A 22,992-nucleotide genomic window follows, 5' to 3' on the forward strand; every position below is an offset into this window, starting at 1 on the left:
TTAAAGCAAAAAGATCAAGCCATTCTTCAAAATCCAAGCACTAGCTTCATGGTGAAGAGCAGCCGCAACAATGGAGGGAATGGTCCAAACGCGCGCCTCTGTTCTCGGGATGGAAGAGAGGAGGAAGGAGAGGATGGCTACAACCTTTTTGTGTTATAGGCTTATCACCGTCGGTTTTTGGCTAGAACCGATAGTGATAGTGCCCAATCACTATCGGCTCTTGGCTTAAACCGACAGTGATGAGTGCCCGCCAAAACACTGCCGGTTTAAGCCACAAATCGGCAGTGATGTGGTCCTTCACTGTCGGTTTTAGCCCAGCACCAATCATTTTTTTCATTTTCAAGCTCATAACCGGCAGTGAAGGTACATCACTGTCGATTCTCACAAATCCGGCAGTGATGAGGCCGGCAGTGATGTGCAAATCTGGCGTAGTGACTGTTTTCTATTTTGTCTGCTCAGCAATTACAATGGTGGATTCAATGACGGACCAGAGCAGATCCGCACCTATAGTACTGGGCAAACGCAAGGAGATGATGGCGTCTCATCTCGGAAGTTCACAGCACGAATTCGAAGAGCCTCCAAATGGCACTTCTTACCAGGTTAGAGTTCGAGATTGGAAGGGCCCCTGGATGCAGAGGAGGACAAGTCATCTGCACGGTGAGATCTCGTTCCCCATATATATGCTTGATCAGCATCAGCTAGCTTGCTTTTGTTGACACTCTCTGCCTAGCTTATCTTTGTTTTGCTGGGCGGAGGACAGGTGTTTGTCGACTACTGCACTCCAACAGATGAGAATGAGATCGAAGAGCAGCAGAATAACTTCACTGCGTACGATTTTTTCCACGAGCATGCATACGTTCTGAATTAGAGTCAAACATGTTAGTTGATCTCCACCAATTGGCCCAACGATCAATTGGGCTCTTGGATCTGCGTCCTGATCGGGGGCACCCAACCCTAATATGGTTGGTGGGCCTTGTCGCACAGCGCCATAAATAGGAGATGGGGGCCGGGGGCGCCAAGTACGAGGTTCGCCTGAGCCACCTAGCACCCCACCTATAGTCCTAAACTCTAACCGATCACAGAGGGGGTGCTGCCAATGACGGGAAGTGCTGCCACCGCCTCTGCATGTACACTGAAGGGCTGGTACGATGCCGGGCTACCCTGTGACCTCTACACCGACCCCGGGACGATGCCGCTACTGCATCGCCGCCCTTCGACTCAGCACCGCCACCGGGTTATCGCCAAGCACTGCGATGGCGAGCCCATCTTCCTCCAAGGCGGCCGATGGTTTGCACCCCTTCACCCCTCTCTCTCTCTCACTCTATCTCTTATCATGTACTAGTAGATACCCTAGGACTCACGGTTTATTCCAAGTGCAAGTAGACATGCTAGATTTATGCCTAGTGATTCTGCTTTAACTCTATCAATGGTATCAGACGCCTAACTAGGTGTAGACATTGCTGCAGGCCGGGCCACGCACTATTGCAGCTGGGCCGGGTACTGGCGCTGCAGGGCAGGCCAAAATGAACAGTAAATAAAGTTTGAAGTTTATTTAATTTTCAGAAGCAGATTTCGATGAATTTTATCTAGTTTAATATCTCTGTTAAAATTTGAACCAACGGGATAATTTTTCAGAGAATAGTTGAGAAAAGTTCAATGCTTCTGAAAAATAGATAATGAATTTTTTCATGTTTCCGCTGCAATGTTAAAGTTAATAATCTTATAATTAAATTTGAACCAACAGGAGAATTTAATTTGTAGAGTAGTAAATTTTAATCAATAAATTATAATATTGTTATTTTTCTGACCAACATTGATAATAACAATGTTATAATGTTTAATTATAAGTTTTTCATGTATTAATTCTATTTCTGCACAATTGTGATGTAGAATTAATGTATAAGAATGTTGTATATTTTAATTTTGACCAACGTTAAATTAAAGCATGCAATTATAATGTCATATTTTCCCACTATCTCTGACGGTGTTTTTCAGGACTCAACCCAATGGCATTCATCTCGCACATACCACCTTTAGAAGGGGGCAATTACAGAGTATGGCAAGAGAAGTATGAGCTCGCACTTGCGCTGTCCTAGAATGACTTAGCGCTTACCTCTCTGTGTCCTACTGAGCCAGTGGACCCGGTGAGGGCAGAAAACAAGACTGATGCTGATTTCACTGCTCGGTTGTGAGATCATGTGGAAGTTAGAATGAAATACGATCTTGATTGGAAGAAGTGGGACATCTCGAACCACAAGTGCTTGATGGTGGCCAAGTCCACTATTTTAGATGGTATAAGGGGGTCTATCCCAGATTGTGATACCACCACGGAGTACCTAAAGAAGGTGGAGAGTCAGTTCACTGGCTCTTCAAAGGCTTATGCTAGTACATTGATCAAGAAATTATTTAATAAAAAATATACTGGTGGCGGTATCAGAGAGCACATATTGAAGATGAGCAACACGGCTTCAAAGCTGAAGCCAATGGATTTGTGGCTCAAGGATGAGTTCCTGATTCATTTGGTTTTTGCTTCCTTGCCAAAGGAATATGAAACCTTTGTTGTTAACTATAACATGTAGCCCGACAAGTGGGACATAGAGAAGCTCATCGCAATGTGTGTTCAAGAAGAGGAAAGGCTGAAGTCCTTATAGGGTGACTCTGTAACCTTGTGAAGGACAAGAAAAAGAACTTCAATAAGAATGCTAAACCTCAAGGGAAAGCCCCTCAGACTGAGCACCATCCGAAGAACAACAACACTCAAGTTGAGAAGGATCAGTGCAAATGGTGCAAGAAGCATGAACACTACCATAGGGATTGTTCAGACTTCCTGAAGAACCTGTTGAAGAGAGGTGATGATTTCATTACATTCATAGATGAATCCTTGTATTTAAGTTATGCAAAATCTACTTGGTGGATTGATTCAGGTGCAACTGTTCATGTTGCAAATTCATTATAGGGATTCCATACGAGGAGAACCCTGTAAAGAGGAGAAAGAAGAATTAAAGTAGCAAATGGAGTTGAAGCTCAAGTTGAAGCCATTGGAAATTTTTTTCTAGAATTAGTTTATGATTTTCTACTTAAGCTTTCAGATGTTCTATTTGTACCCTCTTTGCAAAGAGACTTAATAAGTGTTTCACGTTTAGATGACGATGGATATGATTGCCATTTTGGTAATGGCAAATGTCAGATTGTTTATAATAATAAATATGTAGGTTTTGCCTTCCGACAAGACAAGCTTTATTTATTATCACTTTCTGAGAATGTGAATGATGTAAGTACTGAGAATGAGAATGCTTTCTCGTCTATGAATGCAACAAATAAGCGGAAGAGAGTGCATGATGTATCTTCGAAATTATGGCACTATCGTTTAGGCCATATTTCGAGGGGGATAATAGAGCGATTGATTAAGAAATCAATTCTTCCGCCTTTAGAATTTTTAGATTTAGAACAATGCATAGATTGCATAAACGGAAAGTATGTTAAGAAAATAAAGAAAGATGCCAAACGAAGCGCAGGAATTTTAGAAATAATCCACACAGACATCTGTGGTCCTTTTTCTGTGAAGAGTGTGGATGGTTATGATTCATTTATAACATTTACAGATGACTATTCTTGTCTTGACTATATTTATCTAATTAAAGAAAGATCGGAAGCATTGGATAAATTTAAAATATTCAAGGCTGAAGTAGAAAATCAGCACAACTTAAAGATTAAGATAGTAAGGTCTAACCGCGAGGGAGAGTACTACGGTCGACACACCCCATATGGCCAAGTTCCTGGACCCTTTGCAAGGTACTTACAGGAAAATGGCATAGTAGCCCAGTATTCTACACCGGGCGAGCCTCAGCAGAATGGAGTAGCTAAAAGACGTAACCGTACCTTAATAGATATGGTGAGAAGCATGATAAGTTACTCTACCTTATCGATAAGTTTATGGATGGAGGCGTTAAAAACCGCCATTCATATTCTTAATCGAGTGCCAAGTAAGTCGGTGCCCAAGACACCGTATGAGTCATGGACAGGAAAGGAACCCTCATTAAACTATTTACGTGTGTGGGGTTGTCCAGCTAAGGCAAAAGTATTTAACCCAAATATAGGGAAGCTGGACTCCAAGATAGTCAGCTGCCATTTTATTGGCTATCTAGAAAAGTCAAAAGGTTATCGCTTCTATTGTCCTATCAGACAAACGAAGTTTGTAGAAATAAGACATGCTGTCTTCTTGGAGGATGATATGATCAGGGGGAGCATGGTAGCGCGAGAAATTAGTTTTGAAGAGAAGCAGATATACGTGCCCACTCCTATGGTTCAGGAACCATTCTTCATGCTACCTGTTATTGCTGTACTAACAGTACAAGATACTGTAGTAACAACACCTATTGTTAGTTGTCCTGTGGCAACAATGAATGAGCATGAGGAACCTGTCCTTTAGGATCTCCAAGAACCCATTGTCACACATGAGGGAGAGCAACAACAGCCTCATGTAGAACAAGCGTCATCTAACGAGTCCCCTAGAAGGTCTCAAAGAGTCAGGAGATAAGCCATTCCTGATGATTATGAAGTTTATGAATGTGAGGAATTTCAAATGAAGGGTGATCCCACCTTATTTGAAGAAGCTATGAGACGCGCTCAGTCATCCAAGTGGCTTGAAGCCATGGAAGATGAAATGAAATCAATGAAAACCAACAGAGTTTGGAAATTAGAAACAATTCCTAGAGGAGCCAAGACAGTAGGCTGTAAATGGGTCTACAAAACTAAACATGACTCCAAAGAAAATATGGAAAGGTTTAAAGCACGACTTGTGGCGAAAGGTTTCACGCAAAGAGAAGGCATAGATTACAATGAGACATTTTCTCTAGTCTCATCTAAGGATTCTTTTAAAATCACAATGGCGCTTGTAGCACATTACGACTTAGAATTACATCAGATGGATGTAAAGACGGCGTTCCTAAATGGGGATTTGGAGGAAAACGTTTACATGGTACAACCAAAAGGTTTTGTTGTGGAAGGAAAAGAACGCGTGGGATGCCACCTGAAGAAATCCACTTATGGATTCAAGCAAGCTTCAATACAATGGCATTTGAAGTTTGATAGTACAATAAGAAAGTTTGGGTTTCAAGAAGATATAGATGACAATTGCGTTTATGCAAAGTTCTAGAATGAGAAATACATTTTTCTAGTTTTGTATGTGGATGACATCTTGCTCGCTAGCAGTGATGTTAATCTACTACTAGAAACAAAGAAGTTCTTGTCCTCAAAGTTTGATATGAAGGATCTCGGTGAAGCTTCGTTCGTCCTAGGAATAGAGATTCACCGAGATAGAGAAAAGGGGGACTTTAGGATTATCACAAAAGGCATACTTAGAAAAAGTTCTAAAAAAATATAGTATGCAAAATTATAAGTCATCACCCGCTCCCATAGTCAAGGGCGACAGATATGGGAAATTTCAATATCCTAGGAACCAATATGAGATCGATCAAATGAAAGTGGTTCCATATAGTTCAGCTGTCGGAAGTTTACAGTATGCTCAAGTGTGTACTCCCCCTGACTTAGAATATGTTACCGGGTTGCTCGGCAGATATCAGAGTAATCCAGAAATAGTACACTGGAAATTAGTAAAGATAGTTTTGCGTTACCTGCAAGGTACGAAGAGTCTCATGCTAACGTACAGAAGATCTGATTCCCTACACATAGAGGGGTATATAGATTCTGATTATGCGGGAGATGAAAGAAAGTCCACGTTAGGATACATATTCACTCTCGCAGGAGGAGCTATATCGTGGAAAAGCTCAAAGCAAACCATCACTACATCGTCCACAATGTATGCCGAGTTTGTAGCATATTATGAGGCCACAGGGCAGGTGAATTGGCTAAAGAAATTCATGCCCGGGTTGAAAGTGGTAGACGACATACATAAACCACTCAAGTTATACTACGATAATAATCCAGCAGTATGTTATGCTCACAACAATAAGTCAAGTAGTGCGGCCAAATACATTGACATAAAGTATTATGTTATGAAAGATAAAGTCCGGGATCATATAATTAGTCTTGAGCATATAAGAACAGAAAAGATGCTCGCGGATCCGCTTACAAAAGGCTTACCACCCAACGTGTTCAGAGAACACTTAGCCGGCATGGGGTTAAGGTAAAGCCTATGATTCCCGGACAATAAGGGCCTAATTAAGAATCTGTTTCAAAACAGAGAGGTGCATTATAGCTGTTTAATCTAATGGCAAGAGACCGTGACGATGAGGCATGCTCTATGCACTGACCTGTGATGTAATGGGAACAAGAGATAGTAAGTAAGTTAAGTTTAAGTTATAAGTGAGATCAAGGGGGAGAATGTTAGTTGATCTCCACCAATTGGTCCAACGGCCAATTGGGCCCTTGGATCCGCGACCTGATTGGGGGCGCCCAACCCTAATATGGTTGGTGGGCCCGTCGCACAGCGCCATAAATAGAAGGTAGGGGCCGGGGGCGCCAAGTACGAGGTTCGCCTGAGCCGCCTAGCACCCCACCTACAGTCCTAAACCCTAACCGATCACAGAGGGGGCGCTGCCAACAACGGAAAGCACCGCCACCGCCTCTGCATCTACATCGAAGGGCTGCTACGACGCCGAGCTGCCCTGCGACCTCTACACCGACCCCTGGACGCCGCCGCTACTGCACTGCCGCCCTTCGACTCAACACCGCCACCGGGTTATTGCCAAGTACTGCGATGGCGAGCCCATCTTCCTCCAAGGCGGCCGATGGTTTGCACACCTTCACCCCTCTCTCTCTCACTCTATCTCTTATCATGTACTAGTAGATATCCTAGGATTCACGGTTTATATATTTCAAGTGCAAGTAAACATGCTAGATTTATGCCTAGTGATCCTGCTTTAACTCTATCAAAACATAGATAGGCGGATAACTTCTGTTTCCTTTCCGCAATATATCTCGTTCAACTGAGCTCGTTTTTTGGCGCTGGAGTTATATATATATATTAAACTCGAACTTAGAAAGGCAGATAACTAACAGTTCATTGCCCATGCCTACCGCTCAGGTTTCTTTGTCCTGGTGTCCCGTGAAGTTCTTGTCAACCGTGCGTCACATGTTTAATTCGGATCTTGGCTGTTTTGTTTGCAAATTATCGTTCACTCTGATTTGATTAGCTTATCTTTAAATAGTTTTAACCATTGCATGGAGTTGCATATATATATATATATATATATATATATATATATATATATATATATATATATATATATATATATATATATATATAGGGAGAGGCTATTCAGTAGCCAGCTACAGAATAAGTTATTCTGTAGCCACCTCCATTTACCATAATTTTATATACTAATTTACGATAATGTCAATATATATTTACTATAGTTGGGTTACTATAACACATAGGGATATTTACCATAACGTTATAGTAAACCACTTAGTAAAGAGTTACTATAATCTCATAAATTAACATAGTAATTATAGTAACTCAAGGTGGCTACAGAATAGGTTATTTTGTAGCCAGCTATAGAGTAGTTGTTCTATATATATATATATATATATATATATATATATATAACTACTACCCGTAGCTGGCTATAAAATAACTTATTCTGTAGCTATTTTGAGTTACGATAATTACTATATTAATTTACGAGATTATAGTAACTCCTTACTAAGTGGTATACTATAACGTTATGGTAAATATCCCCATGTGTTATAGTAACCTAACTATCGTAAATATGTATTGACATTATCGTAAATTAGTATATAAAATTATCATAAATGAAGGTGGCTACAGAATAACTTATTTTGTAGCTAGCTACTGAATATACTCTCCCTATATATATAACTATATATATATATATATATATATATATATATATATATATTAAACAATTGAAGTAGCACTTTTCTATGAAGGAACAGCGCGTAGTACTCGGCGATGGTGTCGATGATGAACCGACGATGTGCTAGTGTAGTCGATGCCGTGGTCAGAGTAGTATGCGCGAGGTCAACGGGCAGTGGGTGACTCAATCCCGATTAGTGATTGTGCGAACCAAAAAGATACAACAGTAGTGGAATGGGTGTACCCAGTGAGACAGCGCGGAAGCGGCGGCAGCTACGGTTAGGATCTAAACCTAGGCGAATGATACCATAAAGGAGAAATAGAATTGGTGGGATAAGTGTTGTCTTGCATTTGGTCTCATGGGCTGATTATATAGGATACATAGGATTAACACCTCATGTGGGTAGACAATATGGTATCATTCCTATTTACTCTAACATCCCCCCGCAGTCACAGCGGGAGCGTCGCAGACGGTGAGACTGGAGAAGAAGCTGAAGCTAACATCCCCCGCAGTCATAACAGTCAGTGCGTCGCGTATGTTGTGGCTGGAGATGAAGCCGATGAGTCCTCATGCAAGGCGGTAGCCCTTTTGTGCTGTTGTCGAGGTAGCCGAGCATGCGGGTGCAATAGCCACGGTCGAAGACGCCGTGCTGAATATTGCCGAGGTCAACGTAGTTGTGGTTGGGTTGCCATGTCGATGGAGCTGCAGGCGCACAAGTGGCGCCATGGGGATGATGGAGACGCGTCGAGGCAGACGTCGTGGAAGGGGGCGATGCCATGGTCGATGCAGTCAGGGCTGTCGTGGACATAGAAGAAAGGCCGGTTGGGAATGGGAGGGTCGATGCCCAAGTCGATGCAGTCAAGCCGCCTGTACGCCGAGGCGCTGGCTGGATTTGCCAGACCTAGCAGCGCATCGGGGACGAAAGCACGCGTCCATGTTGCCAATACTGGGCGTACAAGGGAGAGGGCCTCAACCACGGGGATGCGACGTGGTTGTGCTGGACGAATAACAAGATGTGCGGGAGCGGACGCATCGGCGAGCAGGGCTCAACGACGACGCGAGGGAGCGGCTAGCGAGCATGGCTTAGCGATGGTGTGGGTAGGCGCAACTCGATGACGAAGACCCAATCAGCAGGACGAAGGCCTTGTGCAAACGGATGGGGGAGCAAAGATTGCGCAATACAGTCGTCGATGCATAGGAGATGGCGATGTGGATGCACGGCGAAGCAGACACATGGGTGGTGATGCTGCGGCCCGATGAGGCGACACAGCAGCAGCCCTATTGCTTGGAGAAGATGCGTGTAATACTCGGTGATGGTATCGATGACGAACCAACGATGTGCTAGTGAAGTCGATGCCGTGGTCAGAGTAGTATGAGGTCGACGAGCGGTGGGCGACTCAATCCAGATCAGTGATCGGGCGAACCAAAAAGATACAACAGTAGGGATCGGGTGTACCCAGTGGGACAGCACGGCGGTGGCGGCGCGACCCGATAGGGCGGCACCCACGGCGACAGTGCGCATCGGCGCGGCTCGTTCCGGCCGATGGTGGCGCGACTCGATTGGGCGACGCGGGGCGCACGCCGGTCGCGGACGCGCTGGGTCGAAGGCGCCGACGCGGATGGACGTGGTGGAGATGCTCCAGATCCGCCCGACAGCAATGACATGCCACATCTGGCTGCCTCCATGGCAGCTCAGGGTTGGGGCGTGTGGCCGGGCCTGGCCTCCACCACGGCAGCACGTGATGGGGCGAGATCCATCTGCCTCCATGCGATGAAGATCAGGAAGGTGTTGACGGTGATAGCCCAGCGACGAGCCCGGGGACGAGGCGGCAGCGACCCGGCGATGACGAAGGGGAGACCCCGACCAGCTGCCCGATGACGATGATGGCATCCGGATCAATAGGATCAGACGCCTAAACAGGCGCGCTGCCCCTGGCGGAGATCGATCTCTCCCCGGGGGGGGGGGGTTGCGGAAGCGGCAGCTGCTGGGGTGAGGATCTAAACCTAGGCCAATGGTACCATAAAGGAGAATAGAATTGGTGGGATAATGGTTGTATTGCATTTGGCCTCATGGGCTGATTATACAAGATACATAGGACTAACACCTCATGTGGGTAAACAATATGGTATTATTTCTATTTACTCTAACGGAGAGGCATGCAGACTGGGCCGAAAAGTTTGCAGCAGAGATGGAGTCTAGCTGCCCACTCCGGCGCGACACCTCCCGCTACCCATTTCTCAGGCATCTGTTTGAAGGGAAAACTGTCGGGTGAGAAATAATGGTAAAGAAACCAAGCCAATCACTCAGTTTCTACCTACATCCCGTGATTGTGGATGGGCGTGGCGTAGAGGTCATACTGTGTATTATGCATATGATGATTGCAGGAAGCTTGAGCAATCCTTCTTTCTATATATGGTCGAGCATACGAATCTCGGAGGACACCGACATAATCGGGATCAGCATCACTATTAAGTGCATGGAGTGGTGGACATCTCAGTTCAAGCTTGTGCTTCAATCTGCAGTAGGAGGACTCACACTGCTGCCAAATTTTCAAGACATTTTCCATTTGTATGTTCCTCCACCGAGTTTCATGAAACAAGACGAATATGCCTTTTATTCAAAATGCTTTTAGGGTGGGTTCCCATGTGGGGTATGCGTGGATGGGTGGAGACCGGTTTTACAAGACTGGGTTGGGGTGGGTCGGGTTTAGATAAAATGCGGGTTGGGGTGCCATCATCGCGGCCATGGCAGCCGGCATGGATCAGCTCTTGCGCAGGCGGTGGAGCCACCTGACTCTCTCACCGCAACATGGGCTCTTGCGCAGGCCGACAAGCATGAGATGGAACGGACGGATTGCAGCAGCTCTGCGACTCCCTCGATGTTCATCGCCTCGGAGAAGCTGAGTGCTGCACCTGAGAGCTGCGGGTTGGGCGGGTTGGAGCGGTGAAGTGGGTTGGGGCGGGGCGGGTTGACCAGCTTTAATATTGGGTGGGGTCGGGGTAGCAGAGTTGTCTCATGAGCGGCAGGGTGTAGCGGGTTTAACCCCATTAGGAGGCGTAGATCCAATATGTTGCAATTGCAATGGAAAAAGCTACGGGAAATCTAGCAAAGTCATTAAACGAAATCCCAGAGCAAATTATTCAAACCTATTTTTGTTGTAATATTTCAGCACTGAAAAACAAGTCGCGTAACACATCACCTCTGATTCTGGACGGTCTTTTTGCGCCTCACGCGCCTTGTTACCCACCTGAGGAGATTTATATTGAGTATGGTGGCAAAGAGGAATGTTGAAACGGTAGTGTGCAGCAACGGGAGGAGATAGCAACATCAGATGGGCTCGTTTATTAGGTCCATGAGCCAGAACCGACGGATTATGCTCTGCTTTGGTTTTTCTACACATGGTGCTGCACTCGTTACTCTGAATTGAAGGCCATGCCAAGACCCGGCCGGAGGGCTCCCTAGAGACAGCGGTGGAAAAAAAAAACATTTTCTAAAGCTAAATATGGCTATTTTGACGGAAAAAACGTCTCCAACAGATTGTAAAGTGGCTGTCCAAATTTACACGCTCTCCGTCCCAGAAACTTCGGTCGCTCGCCATCGGGTCTCTTCTGGCGCGTGGCGCGCCTTTGCCGTGCTCGCTCGACTCCAGTTCCATGCACGTGCCACCTCCCCGCCGCTCGGTGTCAGGCGTCAGCACTACTTCTCCGCCCAAGTCGCCGAGGCCTGCTATGGTCTGCTCCCATGGTCGTGCCGAGGTCTGCTGCTGGCCTGCTCTCTGGATGCCACCAAGCGAGGACTGAGGACAGCGGCCGGCCGGCTGGCTGGGGATCTCTTGCCTATTTACAGTCCTCGGCGCTGATGACGATGCATGTACGGCAAATCATGGACTAATTAGATTTAATAGATTCGTCTCGTAAATTAGTCTCTATTTATGTATTTGTTTTGTAATTATCATATGTTTAGTCCTCCAAATTAGCATCCGAACGTTCGAGATGACAGTGCCTAAAGTTTAGTCGGGAATCAAAGCACGCCCTAGTTACACATGCAACGCTACATGCATGTGCGGACAAGGCACGTCCTACGTACAATTAATAATGCATGGTGAGGCGACGACTAGACCAAAGACTTGCAAGTCATTGCATACTTCAGAATGTGCAGTAGTGCAGCTACCATCCGCTAGCTCTACCTCCGTGAACTTGTGGTTTGTAGCAACCTTTGGTACCCCGGCCGGCAGAGTGGCGGACACCAGACAGTAATGCGTAGACAACACATGCACGCACACGAATAATAATGATGTCGCAGTAGTGCAAGCCATTGCTTTGAGATTGTCAAGTAGTGCAGCCTAGTCCTCGTGAACTTGTCCTTCATCACTTTGTTGTGGCGTCCTAGGCAGGCACACGGCCGGGGGAAGCCGCCTCTGCATTTCCTTGAACGTTCCAGCTACTCCATGGATGGACCGCTCGATGGCCACACTGCTGAGCACGAAAAGCAGACCGCTATGGACAGGACAGCTGAGTCAGCTCAACAGTAAAAAAAGCCAGAGGCAAACATGACTTGTACAGTACATCCTCCGGGCCAAAACATCGCAATTATTAAAGCAAAATAAAAGCTACTAATAAAGCATATTGCTGATTAAGGCACCGTTCGTTTGATAGGGAATGATGCCCTGGAATGATTCCGGCTAGGAATGATAGACTAATTTATATAAACTTTGATGAGGTGGAATAAATCCTGGGCAGGAATTTGGTTAACCGAACGAGCCCTAAGTGTTCCAAGAGTGTGATGGTAAGGCAGTAATGACTAAGGACCCGGATAAATGATGATTATTTGCACCGCCGATCTACTAATAAAGCTACTAATAATGATCTAGTAGTTACTCAATGCGCTAAGGGCCGTCCCAATGGTGTATTGATGATGGTTTCTATCCTCATTAAATGACTTGTCACGTAGGTAAAACGCTGACATGGCAACATAATTAATGAAGAAAGAGAGCAAAAATCCTAGAAATGGTTTCCTCATGAAGAAATCAGGTCTTCTCTTGACCTAATGCACCAAGAAACCATGAAATCGCCATTGGGGAGAAACCACCAGTTTTTAGGGGGCTCATGCCGCACTCCCATTGGAGGAAGAAGATAGAGTTGGGAGAGAGAAAGAGAAAATAATTATTACTCATAGAAACCATAGGTTGAAAAATAATACTTTTTTGATGCGGTATCCTATATTATAGAAACAACTAGTTTCTTTCGTCGGGACTGCCCTAATAAAATCCAACAGCGACGACGACCGAGGCCGACCATGGCCGTACAAGTTTTCGAGTCGTCGCATTCAGAAATCGCGTTCCGATCCATCCTACACCATGATACATGATTGTATACTACTGGAAGGAAGTTGCTAAGAAGCATCCTCAGTGCTTCTTTGACTTTTCCTGCCGGACATGTGCAACGCCCTGAATTTTTGTCTAGTTGAAAAATCACTAAAAATTTGAACCGTTTAAAACTTTCTATAAAACAAATAAATATGACTTGCATAGGAATTATTTTATCACAAGTAGATCAACTTAAGAAATAAAACTACATGAGTGACAATGCCTTGAAGTGTTTGATTGCTTGCTTTGCTTGTTGAACATATGGTGGTACACTCTTCTTGAAAAGCCATATTTAATTTTGCTTCAAATTCATCTCAAAACACCCTATAGAAAATTTTGGAAAAAGAAAAAGGAATTCATAAATGGAAAAGAGCTACTGGGCTCATTCTTCTTTCCTCCTCCCCTCGGCCCACAACGCAGCCCGCCGCCCTCCTTCTCTTCTCCCACAATGGGCCGGCCCAGCTCAGCCAAACACACGCCCACTCCCTCTCCTCTCTCTCACTCACCGATGCACGGGTCCCACCCGTCAGATACATGCGTTGTCTACCTCACGTAGCGACGCGGTATGCTCCTCGGCCGCGCTGCCACCGCCTTGCCCCAGCGCCGAGGGGATAAGGATGAGGACGCCCTCCGAAAGCTTCCTGGCCCCACCGTGTCCTCCCTCTTCCTCTCTATCTCCCTGTACGCTCCATGAACATGTGGCGGCGCAAGCTCCGTCGACCGTTGCTGCCATGGATAAGGATGAAGCTCCTCTGACGAGCGCGTTGATAAGATCGCATTGTGGCAAACCACCTTGCGGATTCAAATGTAAGCGCGGCGAAGGAAATATCCCACCGGTTGAGAAAATATCCCAACACCGGGCATCGCCCTGGCCGGCCTATAAATAGGCTCGACCAATGGCGCTCCGGCATCACAACGACCAGAAAGAGCTCCGCTAGGAGCTAGAACATCCCATCTCCCTCCATTCCTCCTCTTTCCCAGTATTTAGAGCGCTAGGTTAGTTTTCCCCAGTTCGGGCGCTGCCGTCGCCATTGGAGTCGACCTCAATACTCTCCTTCTCCACTGCATCTCTGGCCGATTAGGGTAGAAGGTGAGCCCTCAACCTCTCATCCACCCTCTCCTTTACTTGTCTCCCTCTCTCTCCATCTGTGTTACGCTAGCACCGGAAGCTATGCTCTGCCGAGCCACCATGGTCGCCGCCTGTAGTCAACAAGGCTTGGCTAGGTTCCACAACACCTCTAGCATATCCACATCACACCTGCAAGCACGTACAAGGGGCAAGCCAGCCAAAAAAGGCTCCTACGCCCATCTACATGGCGAAGCGCTGCCGCGGACACTCTGGCTAGCCGCCACCACCACCATGGGCGCCCACCGTTGCCGACAACCCTGCCAATGGCTGTGGCTTTGTCGACGAATCGGTAGAGGTGCGCGAGATATGAACTAGATGGTAACAGAGACATAAGATTTATACAAGTTAAGGCCGACAGCATGACATAAAACACTACGTCATGTGCTGTGTTATTTTGTATTGATTGAGTATGAGATTCGATCTATTGTCTAGGGGACCCCTGCCCTCCTTATATACTCTGGAGGGGTAGGGTTACAAGGAAAATATCATATTTGGTATTATACAATAAATCACATCTTCTTATAGCCTTGCGGTGCACGCCTTGATCTTGTGGGGTAGGCCACCTTTGGGGCGCGACCCATGTCTTGTCTTGTGGGTACCGGGCGTATATCCCCCACAGCTAGTCCCCGAGCGCCTTGTATCCTTTGAGTAACGCCATCTTGAGCTTGTCCGAGCTGTCCAACTTGTTGCTGATCATAAGATACATGCTTTTGGCCTGTTTAACTAGGAGCCAAGCTGTTGAAACAAGCATCCGAGCTGTTAACCAAGCGTCCGAGCAGTTGAAAACGGCGTCCGAGCAGTTGAAGCAGATGTCCAAGCAGTTCAACTAGGAGCTAGGCTCGGACTTACTCGAGTAAAGTTTGCCAGAAGGATGTAAGGGGCTCAACATAAAAATTAAAAAAAAGTACTACATTCACCGCTAGGTGAAGTGTAGCCACTTAGTCCCCGAGCCTGCTGGAAGATAAAAAAATAAATCTGGTAGTAGGTCAAATAATTTTAATGAAAGCTTGCCAATGTCATCTGTCATGTACTTATCAAGACCCCAGAAGTGTTGCCCAAGATTAGTACCTGATCTGAATAGCATGGAGCAGCTTGAAAGCACAGTGATGAGACGTAGCAAAATCCAAACGCCAAGGGAGTCTCCAGCTTAGCTGGCAACTCTTGCACGAAGAATCCAAGCGCCGAGGAGTCCCCAGCATAGCTGGCAAGTCCCCAATGTAGATGTCGATGAAGCCGAAGCAACGAGCAATCTGATCGGCGGTGAAGTGAATGCCTGAGCGGAAGTGAGCATCAAAATGTCCGACCAACTGGTCGGCGATGATGTCCATGAACCGAACGGTCCGACCAGTTGGTTGACGGTGAAGTCCGAGTGCCAGGTGGCACGACCACCCAGACGATGATCCTCTTGTCCTTCCTGACGGATCTAGTCCTCGAGCGTAAGCTCGTTGACTAAACCAGGCCCCTGAAATAAAAATATGTAGAATGGGTAGTTCATGATGTAAAAATAAAATATATGAAACCCAAAGGAAAATCCACAGAGATTAAATAGCGTATGCAGCTCGGCGATCAATTGTAGATGAACATTATGTTCGTTTTTGGACGAAGTGTTTATATTTAGTATAAACCATCTGAATAGTTAGTTTGTAGCTAAGTCTCCAGCCCTGGCTAGCCCGTTAACCATAATACGGAGCGTGGAACCTGTGTACGTGTAGGAAGAACAAAGCGTCGCTAAGGAGCCGCTAGCGACCACCTGTAACGCAGAGGGCAGACGCTCATGCACGTATAGGGAGAAGCTGGAGATAGGGCCGTCTCTAGGGACATCCAAGAGTCAACATGACTGTTTGGGGATTTATTGAGTCAAAAGCGTGTGTCATCTTTAAGATGGTATACTAGAGAAAAAAGTCATTTGGAGAATAATTATTGAAAAAACAGCATGGAGAGACACCGGAGACATACGAAGAATAGAGAATATTTAGAAGAATATTAAAGAATGACTTCGCTTGATTGACGCCGAGTGGAGTAGAGGAGCTAGTGAGTAATGATGTCCGAGTAGATGGATGTGATTTGAATGGCTCGCTTGACAGCTCGGATGGCTCACTTGACAGCTCGGACGGTTTGCTTGGCAGCTCGAACGGCTCGCTTGACAGCTCGGATGGTTCGCTTGATAGCTTGGACGGCTCGCTTGATAGCTCGGATGGTTCGCTTGACAGCTCGGATGGGTACGCTGAGTCGTAGGCGAACATTCAACGCAACAACTCTTGCATTATTGCACACGCGGAAATCAACTTCTCCCTTTTCCATGCTTCTACTTCTTATCATTCCCTGCATCGTATTGCAAATATGAGCAACTGCTCCGGTATCAAATACCTAAGAATTAATATAAGAATAAGCAAGGAAAATGTCCGTAACATAAACAACAAGTGTACAAGCTATGGGAGTACCTTTACTGCCGCGATCCTTTATGGATTCCAGGTACAGCTTGCAGTTTCCCTTCCAGTGACCTTTCCCATGACAATGAAAGCACTCAGCATCAGCAAGTGGTTCGGCCTTGGGCACAGGTGGGTTTGGCTTAGAGATCTCATCTTTAGCCTTGCCCTTTTTCTTCTTCCAAGAATTGCCCTTCTTCTTAAACTTAGGCTTGTTTTGGACCGCCATCACATGGCTACTACCAGCACCTTTCTTGATATCAGCCTCTGCTGTTTTAAGCATGCCACATAATTCATTCAAGCCCTTCTCCGCCCCATGCATATGGTAGTTTGCTATGAAATTTCCATATCTAGGTGGAAGAGACGCGAGAATAAAATTAGTAGCTAATTCAGGGCCAATTGGGAAGCTCAGCTTCTCCAACCTCTAAGTGTAACCAACCATTTTGATCACATGCGGCCCAACTGCTGTGCCCTCTGCTAGCTTGGTTTCAGCAAAAGCCTTTGAGACATTGAACCTTTCAGTCCTGGCTTGAGTCTGGAATATATCATTGAGCGCCACGATCATATCATGCGCTGCATGGTTATTGTCAAACTGCAACTGCAGATCTAGTTCCATACAAGCAAGCATAAGGCAACTCACTTCAAGATTAGCATCATATGCTTTCTTGTAAGCGTTTTTGTCTGCAACAGGTGCATTATCAGCACGCTCTTTTGGTAATGGGGTGTCTAGAATTTCTTCCTTTTTCTCAGCCCTGAGAACAATTCACAGGTTGCGGATCCAATCAGCATAGTTTGTTCCATTCAACTTATCTTTCTCAAGAATTAAATGCAAAGTAAATGGTTGATTGCTAGGAGCCATTTATCTACAACAAAAGTAATGCAAAATACTAAGACAATGTATCCAAGACAGAGTAAACAATATTAAACCTTTAATAGAATCTACTTCCACTAAAATCAATATCCCTCTATTGATACTTAGTGATTCAGGATCCACAACTAACAAGTCTACTAGTGAGCTTTAGCATCACCACTAGAAGACAAGGTAGATCAGTAAGCAACTCTTTGCTAATCATATCACATATGACTCCTGTTGTTGGGTAGCATCTCCATGCTTTGGTGCCCAACTACTCATGCTCCAAGGTCCCTAACCGTTAGGATGACCTTGTCCAAGTAACCAACCCTTCTGCTGTAAGTATCCGATACGAACTTGTCTAGTCAAGGAAAATCGGTGGCACCCTAATTTCATAGACCCACCACCGATTGTACAAGACACATGATAGTGCAAGGTTTGGGGAAGCATTTTAACTTAAACATTGCCGAGGGATTGTTCTACTTCACCATCGCATGTAGACAAAAACATTATCGCACGTGAAAGTAGAACATAGTAAGAACGGCATTAACACAGATATGACATGGTATAGCCCATTGTTCCTCTAGGGATCTCCATCTCCATCGAACTGTTCCTCATGATGATCTCCATCTCCATGATCCATGTATGCCATCCTTCAGTGATGAGTCCACCAAGACTAGCTATCACTAACACAAGGCAGTGAAGAAGATTACATAGTTGCGGATAGGATCATCATAGTTTGGCACGCAGGCCATTACATCAAATTGACAATATCTTTGTGGCTCCAGCCATATTGTCATACTCACGACATGCAAGCCATGAATTAATTACATACATGCATCACATACACATAAGGGCTATACCAGTCACAAATTCATGCAAAACAGAGTTAACCGATTTTGATGTCTAATCTTAAAAACGCTGAAAACACCATCTTCCCGGCCAATTTTTGCAAATCTAATTTCAGCGAAACTGGCAAAGCGGGTGAGAATCGGATGTAAAATTTTCTGTAGATCAATTTTCATATAAAATTCGTCTCAATCCGAGGTCGTATGCAAAAGTTATGGCTATTTTACCGAACAACACTTTTTTCTTACACCCCGGCGCCCGGCAGTAGATCCAATCTATCACCGCTGCGCATCACATGTGCTCGGCACTTGACCTAGGTTCGATTCGATCAATCTGATTGATCTCCATCTTGCCATGACTAGATTTACATGTATCACTTAACTCGGATGGCGGAATTTCGACCGGTACGAGTAGATCGTTACAAGACCAACACGGTAAAATCACGAACCAAGATCAGAGAGTCATCTACAACCGCGTATATCTCCATACGCACTCATCCGAACCTATAACAACGTAGTAACAGCTCCGATACCACTGAAGGGTTATGAGGATGCTACGCTAGCCGGAAAACAAAAATTTCAACCTCATAAACCCGGATCTACTGCTAGTTATAGATCATGGGATTACCACTAGATGCGCAGGTGCAGCAGTAGCGACTCGATGTAGTCATACGCATCACAGCAGTGCCGTGCAGTTGCGAGGTCATCTGTCCGTCCGTCCCCTTCGTGTGGTTCGTCCTTGTGCTCTAGATGCAGCACCTCTGAGGTATCCACACATACAGGGAGGAAGCGTTGCGCCTCCGGACTACTAGGTCCGCGAGGAGCAGTAGGCGTGGGCATAGGATGGGCGGCGGTGGCTGCCAAAAGGCGTGGATGATCTAGCCCTGTTGCCCACCCTACTTATTTATAGGCATCCCTGATGAGCTCCTGAGTTGGAGGCCCATTAGTAACCCTAAGTCTTGTCTAACTTGGATCCAATCCGAATTAGGCTTCCAGCCCCTTAAGCGTGCGACCCTATGGGTTCACGTACACATAGACATGGCCCGAGTACTCCTACTCGGCCATTAGTTGATAGCGGCCTCTAGCAAGGCATGTCAACTCCTATGAGCACGCAAAGATCATATCAGACGAACCACCACAAAACCACATACTTGTTATTCCCTTGCCTCACGATATTTGGTCCAACTCATAGGTTAACACTTAACCCAAGCACGGCCATGCATTTCTTGATCTAATCATTAGAGTGGTCCAGTGATATCTCTCTCATATAGAGAGGGGCAAATTCCATCTTGATTGTCTATGTCTCATAGCATGTTTCCCGACAAACCCAAAAACCACCTTTATAACTACCCTATTATGGAGTAGCATTTGATAGTCCCTGAGTAGGTTGTTTCACATCTTGAATACATACAACAATCTCAGGTCTAAGGACATAACGTACATGATGTGAATAGAGATAATAGCAACATCTCACGTTGGGTCAGTCCAGCCCCATGTCATACATGTGCCCACATTATTAGTTTGACATCTTCATGTCCATGACTTGTGAAACATAGTCATCAGCTAATACATGTACTAGTCTAATATTCATGTGTGTCCTCACATGAACTCTGACTAGGGACAACTTTAGAATAACCATACAAGTAAAGAGTTTCACATACAATTCACATAATTTCAAATCAATTCAAGTAGCCTTTAATGGATATTCAAGGAACACAATATAAAACATGGATACACTAGAATATCATCATCTCTATGATTGCCTCTAGGGCATATCTCCAACACTTTCTGCCAGAATTGCGATGTAAACTGAGTACCTCTATCAGACACAATTTTCTTGGGAACACCATGTAAACACAATCCTTTCCATGTACAACTCTGCTAGCCTTGCACCCGTATAGGTAGTCTTAACTGGTAGAAAGTGAGCAACCTTGGTGAGTCGATCCACTATTACCCATATTGAATCATAACCTCTTTGAGTGTGGGGCAAACCTACGACAAAATCCATACCAACTTCTTCCCATTTCCATTCAGGAATCTTTGTTGGTTGTAGCAACCCTGCAGGTCTTTAATGCTCAACTTTTGTGGCAGAACCGCCCGAAATAGCGTACTTACGGAGGTGCTCGTCTTCCACCAGACACTAAGCACCCCGAAAGCAACTACAGCGAGCGGTGTCCGTCGAGCACACCCTGAGGGAGAACCCAAAAGATCCACATTTTTCCCAAGGATCCAATAATGAGAACGAGTTACAACACAAGTCCATTTTATACATTAGAGTTTCTTACAAAGTACATTATTACAATACCAAATACAGAGTGCAGAATGATAAACAGTGGAATATTAAAAAGATAACATCTAGCGATAAGGTAGCGAGGATACCATCTAAGCCCACCAGAATGATCCTCCACACAAGGTACTCCTCAAGCATCACCTACAACAGGGGTAAATAAACCCTGAGTACACAATGTACTCGCAAGACTTACCCGAATAGTGGGAATAATTTCCCGACTCTAAGGAATATGCTAGGCTTTATGGTTTGCTGGTTTTCTTTAGCAGAAAGCAATACTAATAGTGCATCCTTATTTAGGTATTATTATTATCAGCCGTATTAAGTTATCATCTAGCCAGTCTATATAAGCACCTGTCTACTTTCAAACAAGGGTTGAGCAATCCGTTATATTTCTTCTTCTTTCTCCACTTTCAGTTCTTACTATGGTGCTAAACCGCAGACAAGCCGTACCGGATCCACCGGCGATTCATGAATCAATGTGCCCAGCTGGGTGCCCCAAAACACACACCCCGCTTGTACCCCAGGCACAAGCAGGACTAACCCATCGCCCTCCTGTCCTGGGTGTCCAGGTCCGCGTCCAAACTTGGACTCCAAGCCCCCACATCCTGAGTCCCAGACTCAGTATGGTGCAAGGACCTCCACCACCTCCTCTTCCCATCAGTCGGTCCGGAAAGAGCCGGATCCGCGACAAGAGAGCAACAGGCCTTCCATGCGCCCATACCCAGGTATGTGCTCGGGACAATAATCTGTGACTTGCCTAGAGTCATATGCAACGGCTGGTCCTTAATCGATACAGACAGGGAAATAGTGTAACCGAGCTATGCCTTATTGGCCGTAGGACACAACCCTTTACACCCACCAATCCCCAAACCATATCCCTGCCCGGTCACCATTTACCTTTCCATCATTTTATCGTGAATGTTCATATTTTATCACCTATTTGTGAGTAATGGCAGGTTACTCACGCTACCGATAGCCTGAGCATAGCAGCTACTCGACCTGTACTAGTAGGACTCATGGGTAGATATATTTATGCATGTAGTTTCCATAAAATGCCTGTAACGTAAATGCACATCATATATATATTCAGTGATCATTTGAAAATAGGGTTTATGCATCGAGGCTTGCCTTGGGCAGGTGCCGGGTCAGCAAGGTCAGTACCAACAGGCTCCTGGGCTTCCTCCTGTGCGAAGATCTTCTCCTTGTATTCCTCGATAACCTCGTCATACTCCGGCTCGCCGACGGGTACGAAGTCTACCTGTTCGGGATCTACATGAAATGATGATGCAATGCTTAATAAGATGACAACAACAACTCTTCGCCTAAAAGTACATCTATTAAACTACTAAGCGAGGTCTACCCACTAAGGCTAAGCTACGTACCAGCACCACTAACAAGTATGAACGTGACATACATTCTTACAGCGACTACGGATATTCCTATTCCTAATGCCGATTTACGATACATACAATAAAGCAAGGATAATAACTACGCTATTAAGCAACTCGCTCTATAGCTACCAATTTTACAGCAAGTAAATAAAAGCCTAAGGAACCTACTGTAACAATTTCAAAGCTAAAGCTATTGTCGGTTTGCCACAATAATTCCTGCAATTATTGATCGATATAACGCGAAGCTTTGTACTTAAATCTTATGAGCCTATCATCCTAATAGCTAACTGTGAACTAACTATACTAACAAATAGATGGCATTTTTGTGAACCTAACAAACTTAGTTTCACTATTTTTGGACAACCACACAATTTACTATGATTTATCGAAGTTGGATTCATAACAAAAATAAATAAGCATTTCTATCCTCTGGAAAAATAAGAAAACCGAATTCTCTCCTTCGACCCAACCCGCTGGCTCGACCCATGATGCGCACGCCAGAGTAGCGCGGCCCACGTGCATGCACGGCCCAGCCGGCCAACGGCCCGCTACGGGGGAAGGCCTGCGCGCGCTGACAGTTTCGCGGAAACGCCCCCGAACTACTTGACATTTACCGCGAGTGCTAAGACACTATTTACCTAGTCTATGATTTTTCGATTACGTCCTCCCCCTCCTCCTTTACCTCGGCGGTGTCCCTCAGCACCAGTGCGCACACCGGCGCGATGGCGCGGGCACTGAGTTGCCTCGCCGGCGACACCCGAGTCCCCAAGACCTAACTAAGGGGCCGATGAGTACCTCCAAGGCAGCACATGGTGTTTGGAAGCGGTTCAGCGAGCAGGGCATCGTCCCAG

General features: G+C 45.5%; 1 protein-coding gene across 1 annotated transcript in view; it reads right to left on the minus strand.

The window, feature by feature from the left end:
• Positions 1-22,166, minus strand: part of LOC136543005 (uncharacterized) — a 41,590-nt gene extending 19,424 nt beyond the window's left edge. Inside the window, exons 1-2 of the mRNA XM_066535595.1 lie at positions 22,133-22,166; positions 21,879-22,019 (exon numbers count right to left, since the gene is read on the minus strand). Coding sequence (XP_066391692.1) covers positions 21,879-22,019; positions 22,133-22,166 — 175 coding nt within the window. The remainder of the gene's footprint in view (positions 1-21,878; positions 22,020-22,132) is intronic.
• Between the last annotated feature and the right edge of the window lie 826 nt (positions 22,167-22,992).

Source organism: Miscanthus floridulus, chromosome 3 (assembly GCF_019320115.1).
Source record: "Miscanthus floridulus cultivar M001 chromosome 3, ASM1932011v1, whole genome shotgun sequence".
NCBI classification, from domain to species: Eukaryota; Viridiplantae; Streptophyta; class Magnoliopsida; order Poales; family Poaceae; genus Miscanthus; species Miscanthus floridulus.